Source organism: Bison bison, unplaced genomic scaffold (assembly GCF_000754665.1).
Source record: "Bison bison bison isolate TAMUID 2011002044 unplaced genomic scaffold, Bison_UMD1.0 scf7180017864318, whole genome shotgun sequence".
Classification (NCBI taxonomy): Eukaryota; Metazoa; Chordata; class Mammalia; order Artiodactyla; family Bovidae; genus Bison; species Bison bison.
Genome location: NW_011494890.1, coordinates 1,600,135 through 1,608,882, shown reverse-complemented (window position 1 = coordinate 1,608,882; position 8,748 = coordinate 1,600,135). Strand labels below are relative to the sequence as shown.

Genomic DNA, 8,748 nt, shown 5'->3' with positions numbered 1-8,748 from the left:
AGAGTGAAAGGGATATCTCACTGCAGTGTTTAGTTAAATATTTAGCAAAGAAAAAGCCATGTAGCAATTTCCATTTTTCTTTAAAAAATTTTTTTATTAACCATAACTTTCCCAAAGGCTATAGTAGCAAGTGATTCATATAAAAAGTCTAAAATTTGTTAGTAGTACCTAATTGAAAATATAAATACAGTGAAACATCTTTCAGTCATCAAAGTCACTATACATAGGATTTTCTTAGCCTGGAATTTGGCCTGTACAAATGTTGATAAGACATCTGACTATGCCTAGTGCCATTGCATAAAGCAGAAATGTCCTTGTAGATGCTCTAAGCTCTGCCTTGTGCTTTTTTTCTTCAACACGTTAAAGTCTTTATTAAAGTGAAAGTGAAAGTGACGTCGCTGTCGTATCCGACTCTTTGCGACCCCATAGACTAGCCTGCCATGCTCCTCCGTCCATGGGATTTTCCAGGCAAGAGTACTGGAGTGGGTTGCAATTTCCTTCTCCAGAGGATCTTCCTGACCCAGGGATTGAACCCGCGTCTTCCACATTGTAGGCAGACGCTTTACAGTCTGAGCTATTCGATGGAATTTTTAAAAGTCTTTATTAGTGGTCTAAAATAAAGTCAAACAGTACAGTACTTCAGATTCTTCAGTGGTCCTTCGTATTTATACCACTGTAGTGCCATCAGTCTCGTAAGTGTACTTGAACTACAAAAACAAAAAGAGAAAAATTTGGATTTAAAAAAAATTGTATTTTTTCCCCGAAGGTATATTTTTAAAAACTAAGATGATTACACTTTCTCATTATACACATCTTTAAATTTCTAGTCCTAAATTATTTGATCAGAAAAATCAACACTTGCTAATAAACATTGGATGTCCTTGGCTGTTCCAGATATTCCTGTTGCTGGTAAATTCTGTTGAGTATAGACTACCAGAAAAGTGCACAAATCATAAAGATACATAGCTCTCAGGGTATGTGGTATTCAAAATGTCTGCAATCTCAACAGAAAATTTACCTTTAAACCTCAGAGACTTCTGGTTTCAATGTTACTGTGCTCTTCAGTAGCGCTAGTTAACTGCAGAGTCGTGTCCAACTTTGGCGACACCATGGACTGTAGCCTGCCAGGCTCCTTAGTCCATGGAATACTCCAGCCAAGAATACTGGAATGGGTTGACATTTCCTTCTCCAGGGCATCTTCCCGATTCAGGGCTTGAACCCAGGTCTCCTGCACTGCAGGCAGATTCTTTACCAACTGAAGTGAAGTGAAGTGAAAGTCGCTCAGTTGTGTCTGACTCTTTTCAACCCCGTGGACTAAACAGTCCCTGGAATTCTCTAGGCCAGAATACTGGAGTGGGTGGCCTTTTCCTTTCTCCAGGGTATCTTCCTAACCCAGGTGGATTCTTTACCAGCTGAGCCACAAGGGAAGCCCAAGAATACTGGAGTGGGTAGTCTATCCCTTCTCCAGCGGATCTTCCCAACCCAGGAATCGGAACCAGGCACGATCTCCTGCATTGCAGGCAGACTATACCAACTGAGCTATCAGGGAAGCCCCTTATCGACAGAGCTATGGTATTATTCTCTTAGTTAAGACTGGATTTCAATGAAAATCACTTTATCAAAATTATTGACCACAAGAGGGCATCAGATGTTCTTTTTCCAACTTCCAAACTAAAGGTTGTGATTATAATCTCCCTTCTCCAAGGTAAAGTATTTGTGGTTATAGTTTAAATCACTGTTTTTCCTAGACATCTACATACAGAAATTGCTACTTGTAATGGAGAATGTTAAGTATGCCAAAGTTGTTATTATATACATGGCTTTACTGGAATCATTTTTGTTAATTAAAAAAAATATATAGTTCATTTAGGAAAATAAAAGTACCTAAAAGCACAAAGAAAGAGATGATCAAAATTAACTATAATATTTCCAGCTGAGATAACTATTTTATCTAGCAAAGTATTTTAGTAGCCGAGTTACTATTTTAGTGGATGGGGATATATAAAAGAGGGAGCTTTTACTTTATAAACCTCTGTTTTGTTGTTATGAAATATACTCATTTTATGGTCTCACAGTTTGAAAATGTGGAACATTTTCTTATGTCATTGATTTTTTTCCTAAAACATGATTTTTAATATTTTCATGGTATTCATATTTATGTACCTTAATTGATTTAACCAGTCTTTATCATTAGCTATTAAGCTACCGATCTCTCCCCCCCCGGTTTATTTTTATTTGTCCATAATTGTTTATTGAAGCTTTAATGTAAATTTATTTATTTTAATTGGAGACTAATTACAATATTGTATTGTAAGCTACTGATCTCTATAGGAAATTTTTTTGAGCCACATTATTTAAATATATATCTCCTTTGTTGGAGGTGGTTGCAGGCAGGGAGGTATTCCTTTGAAGTCCAGAAATAAATGAGCAAATTTGTTTCAGAGCTGCCAGTTTAATTTACATACATACATATCATCTATAGATGATAAATTTCTTAAGAGTCAAGTCAATAAGCTGTAAAATTTCAACAAAAATAGGACTGTTGCACTAAATTCAATGAAAAAAAAGTTTTGGTTTTGAATCTTATTGATCATCAAACACATATAAAGACATGAAATAAAATTTACTGATTAAAAATAAGTATTTAAAATTTATAAACTTTGTCTAAAGTGACTGGAACATGACAAATGTAAACTTAAATTTTTTCACCTGAGTTAAGGTGAAATAATATTTCGTGTTTCCTAATATTGCCAATGTTAATACAGACCATATTTAAAATCAGATATTGATAGCTGATAAGATCAAATTATTTCATAAATAATTCTGAAAAGACAGCTTGTGAATGCTCGATAGTCACTGTGAAATCTGGACAGAAAAAACTAAAATGCAAGCTCTCTTACAGGGATTTGGCATGCAGATTTACTGTAAAATTACCCTCCCTAGCGTGATTAGGATTGCCAATCAAAAAGTTTAGGTGGGAGACCATTACAAATGATCTACCCAATAAACATTTTAAATATTTAAAATGTATCAGTATACAGTCAGTCATCTAATATCAGGACTTCCCTGGTGGTCCAGTAGTTGAGAATCTGCCTTGCAATTCAGGGGAAGAGGATTTGACCCTGGTTGGGGAACTAAGATCTCATATGCATGCCACAACTAAACCAGTGCACAACAATTAGAGAAGCCCACACAGCCAAAAAAATAGAATTAGGAGACCTGAATTTCATTTCTGTTTGCTTTGGTAAATCCAAACCTTTCTGAATCTTGATATTTTCATAAAATGATGTTGTTTAGTTGCTAAGTCATGTCCAATTCCTTGTGACCCCATGGACTGTAGCCCACCAGGCTCCTCTGTCCATGGAATTTTCCAGGCAAGAATACTGGATCGAGTTGGCATTTCCTATTCTAGGGGATCTTCCAGACCCAGAGATTGAACCTGAGTCTCCTGCATTGTCAGGTGGATTCTTTACCACTGAGCCACCAGGGAACCTCTCATAAAATGATACTGAATTAGATAACATAGCCCAAGGATATCTTGGGGGTTGTTTGACTTATCAAATTTAACTGCTATGTGAATTTTCTTCACTTAACTATATTACAAATCTTTTGCCCATAATATTGTGAAAATTAAAATGCTACAAAATCACACACCAAAAAATGAAACCTACAAAAACATGTGTTCATCAAGTTCTGTTGGCTACTATCCAGTGTCTTGGATGTAACAGACTGTATCTTTAAGTTGGCAAGGCAGAGATTACATTTCCTTTCATGTAATTATCTTGCTTTGTGTTCTCTTGTTTCTGTGAACATATAAATCATCTTCCCCCTTATCTGGAGGTCAGAAGGCTGGTGGAGACTGAATGATGGAGGGCTGATTGTCCAAAAGGTTTCAAATCATTGGCACAGTAGGCCTCTGCATGGTGTCACTTTCCACGGTTTCACTTACTTGCAGTCAACCATGGTTCAAACATTTTTCCATTTAATATTACTGTTATGAATAAACAATTCATAAGTTTTAAACTGCACAGTTCTGGGCAGTGTGATGAAATATTGCACCATGCTGTTCATCCTGCCTGGGACATAAAGCATCCTTTTGTCCTGTGTACCCCACCTGCTAGTCACTTAGTGACCCTCTCAGTCATCAGATGAACATTCGTGTCCCGGTAACCCTTTGTGTTACTTCATGATGGCTCTAACAAGTGTAGCGATGCTGGTAATTGTAATATGCCCAAGAAAAGCCATAAAGTGCTTCCTTTAAGTGAAAATGTAAAACTTTACTTAATAAGAAAAAACTGCTGAGGTTGCTAACATCTACAGGAAGAATAAATCATTCATCCGTAAATTGTGAAAAAGGAAAAAAAATGTGCTGGTTTTGCTGTCACACTTCAAACTGCCAAGTTATAGCCACTGAGAGGGGGCAGGTATTTAATTAAATGGAAAAGGCATTAAATTTGTACAATAAGATTTTTGAGAGGGATTACATTCACATAAATTTTATTATAGCATATTGTTGTAATTGTTCTACTTTATTATTAGTTATGTTATTAATCTCTTACTGTGCCTATTTATAAATGAAACAGTAACACAGGTATGTATGTGTAGGAAAAACACAGTAAACATAGGGTTCAGTATTATCTGCAGATCCAGGTGTCCAAGGGGGGTCTTGGACTGTATGCCCGGTAAGGGGGGACTACTGGATCTTCACCATCACAGTCTCCTCTCAGAATTGCAAGGTCACTGTACTGGTCTCCAGAAATGTTCTCACTGTTGACAGTTCTGGGACGCCATGAGGAAAAATGTCCTACTTAGCAACATATAAAGAACACAGTGCCAGTAGCCAACGTGACAGTTGACCTAACACGTGACCAACACATCTTCTTCAAGTGCAAGATAACTCATGTTCACCATTAGTAGTTTGTGCTGATTCCATAAAACTGCTGTGGGCAAAACCTCCATAAACTTGAAGAAACCAAGGATAAATAAACCAAGAAATACATAATGATGGGTACACTTGTGGCAATGAATTGATATGAACATAGTCAGAACTGCTCCAATTATCATCAACAAAGTTTGAGTGCATGTGCTTAAATCGCTCAGTGGTATCCAACTCTTTGTGATACCATGGTCTGTAGCCCACCAGGTTCCTCTGTCCCTGGGATTTTCCAGGCAAGAATACTGGAGCGGGTTGCCATTTCCTACTCCATCAACAAAGTTTAACTGAGACTCTACTATGCATTGGTCATGTAGATGTAAACATGATCTGTCTTTGAGAAGTGTGACATCTGCTTACAGAGAGGAGACAGGTGAAGACGGAACCCTCAGTTTCCTCGGAGGGTACAATCTCAAGAAGGAAAAGATTAGGAGGAGAGCTTAGAAAGGATTGGGATTACATGGTCAGAAAAGGATAAGACCATATGCAGAATGAAAGAAAAAGAGTAACCTGGTAAAAGGAAAACAAAAGTGCATTTCGTATCACAAAGGGCTATTTTTTGTAATATTTAAGAGCTCCCGCTCAGACAGTAAAGAATCTGCCTGCAATGTGGGAGACTTGGGTTCCATCCCTGGGTTAGAGAAGGGAATGGCAACCCATTCCTGTATTCTTGCCTGGAGAATCCCATGGCCAGAAGATCCTAGCGGGCTACAATCCATGGGGTCGCAAAGAGTCGTACATGACTGAGTGACTAACACACACAATACACACACCAAATAAGCAGAATTGTGATATAAAAGAAACATGGGCAAAGCATATGAACATAGTTCTCAAAACCACAAATGGTTTTTAAACATAGGAAAAGATGCTCAATTAACTACACGGAAATAGAATTTTAAGCCATGACAAAATTTTCTTCTCAGAGATTAGGAAAGATAAAAAATGCTGGATAAGAGTATTGGTGAGGAACTGGAAGGGGATAAGTAAAGCACTCTTATCCGTTGCAAGCATAAGCTGCTACACTAATTAAAGAAGATATTGTAATGACAGCTTCAAAATAGGCTTTACTCATACCTCTCCCTTCTGGAAGTTTAAAGACATATTTGCACATAAGAAAACTGATATATAGACAAATATTACTTATAATTTTACTCATTGTACCAAAAAGATGGGATCAACTTAAGTGGCCAATTGGAGACTGGTTAAGTAAGTTACAGTGTAGCACTCTGAAGTAATATTATACAGTTTTGAAAATAAGATTATTTTAGATAGATATATAAGTGATATGTAATAGATAAATAGACATAGGATGGTCTGAGAGGATTTGTTAAATTAAAAAAATAAGTGTGCATAAAACATTATTTTTAAAAAAAACACATACGTGGAGTTTCCTTGGTGACTCTGGTAAAGATCAGCCTGCAGTGCAGGAGACCTAGGTTTGATCCCTGGGTCAGGAAGGTCCCCTGGAGAAGGAAATGGTAACACACTCCAGTATTCTTGCCTGGAGAATTTCAGGGACAGAGGAGCCGGGCAGGCTTCGGTCCATGGGGTTGGAAAGAGTCGGACACAACTGAGTGAATGAACACACGATATACATGTACATATATGCAGGCATAAGCATAGAGTAAATGTTGCAGTGGAGAGCTAGCTGTGAAAGTTTAAAGGTAGGCAGAGTGTGGACTTTAAGTTAGATATTGTCCAGGAAAACTTTTGAGCAAGGGAGTGCACTGAAGTGTTTTAAGATTAACTTTGAATCGGAGAGTTTTAATCAACTTTTGTCTGAACAAAGGTTAACTATAGAGAAATGGTCATCTACTCACTTCAAATATCAAATAGATTATTTCTATCTAAAGCAGTCAAAATTCATTGGAAGGACTTATACTGAAAGCTCCAGTATTTTGGCCACCTGATGCAAAGAGCCAACTCATTAGAAAAGACTCTGATGCTGGGAAAGATTGAGGGCAAGAGCAGGGGGAAGACAGAGCATGAGATGGTTGGGTGGCATCACTGACTCGATGGACATGAGTTTGAGCAACCTCCAGGAGTTGGTGAAGGACAGGGAAGCCTGGCGTGCTGCAGTCCACGGGATTGCAAAGAGTTGGACATAACTTGGTGACTGAGCAATAAGCACCTCTTCAGGTCTTCCTGAGGTTAGATGCTTCCAGTTCTCACCAAGCAAGTAGTAAATGAATGGAAAAGGATATTTCTTTTTATAAAAGCAACAGAGCTGAAACAAATCATACAAGCACGCTTTCACTGAATACTTAATTTTAGTCAGCTCTAGTACCAGATGCTAAACAGGCTAGGCATAACACATTCATGGTCAAAACCGCATCTGCTCTCTCAGAATTATCTGAGGTCCCTTTTCTGTGTGTGTTAGCCTCCTCCTTCTCCCATTCTTCAACCAAAACTTTCTAATTTCATCTCCTTCCTCAGTCCTCTTACCACCTAGCCACCCACCCCCCACCCTCCCAGAGTATGACCTCACCTTTACTTCCTGGAGAAAAGTGAGACTATCTAATTATATTCCATCCACAGTCACAATCCTATTAAAGCTGCCCCCAACCTCACTGACTTTTCCCCTCAATCTCAGAAGACGTTCTCCTTGATTTCGTCAACTCAATCCTACCCACATTCCGTTTTGACCCCTTCCTCTTTCCAGACTCCTTTTCCGCAGCCTCACAAAGTAGCTAACCTTTACCCCACTCTAGTTACTGTTTCCTCTGCCTTCCTCCTTCCCTTCATGGCCAAGAATATTGAAAGAACAGTCTAATACAGCTTTCAAGTTGCATCTTATGAATCAGACATCTCAAGAGCTGGTGGGGATATCGTGGGAAGAGAAACAACAACAGTTTGGACTTGGTAGGATTTAATCTGAGTGGGGTGTGTTTTGAATGTTAACTATGTTTCTAGATCCTCCTCAGCTCTCATGCATGCTTCAACCCATAGAACTAAGGGTTGGGACAACCATTCCACCAGAACTGGTCCGTCATTATGAATGACTTCATTCCCAGAATGGTTTCTGTTTCAGTCTGCTGTGCTCCAGAGGGCTGATTCGGGTCCTCTTCTCATCCCACACAACTCTCTCCTGAGTGATTTCACCCTCCCCCCACCTTTTTTTTTCTTTCAGATTTAATGTATATATATATGCCTTTGGCTTAAAAAGGCCAGAACTTCACCTTTTCACCTTACCAGGTTCCTCAAATTGTGCTTTGCATTCACAAAAAGAAGCTTGTGAAATAATCTAGTTTAGTTGTATAAGAAACAACAGTACTTTCACTTAAATCCCACAACTTAACTTGCCCTAACAACCCACTGTTCTAATACTTATGCTCTGAAATACCTCAAAGAATGGGGGAGACTCTAGGAATGCAAATCAAATTACATATAACCAAAAAATCAGAAGCAACTTCTAGGTCCAAAAGTGGGGAAAAAAAGGAATTATAGAGGATCATCTTAATGAGACATCATGCAGCTATTAAAATGGATATATATATATAAATACTTTTAACAACAGCAATACGTGAACCGTGAACTTCCAGATGTTCAAGCTGGTTTTAGAAAAGGCAAAGGAACCAGAGATCAAATTGCCAACATCTGCTGGGTCATGGAAAAAGCAAAAGAGTTCCAGAAAAACATCTATTTCTGGTTTATTGACTATGCCAAAGCCTTTGACTGTGTGGATCACAATAAACTGTGGAAAATTCTGAAAGAGATGGGAATACCAGACCACCTGACCTGCTTCTTGAGAAACCTATATGCAGGTCAGGAGGCAACAGTTAGAACTGGACATGGAACAACAGACTGGTTCCAAA

The 8,748-nt window shown here is 38.3% G+C and overlaps 1 protein-coding gene across 1 annotated transcript in view; it reads right to left on the bottom strand.

The window, feature by feature from the left end:
* Window positions 1-52: 52 nt before the first annotated feature.
* The window catches only part of CXADR (coxsackie virus and adenovirus receptor), a 66,465-nt gene continuing 57,769 nt past the window's right edge, over window positions 53-8,748 (bottom strand). The window contains exon 8 of the mRNA XM_010852954.1: window positions 53-707. Within this exon, the coding sequence (XP_010851256.1) occupies window positions 666-707 (42 nt within the window). The 3' untranslated portion in view covers window positions 53-665. The remainder of the gene's footprint in view (window positions 708-8,748) is intronic.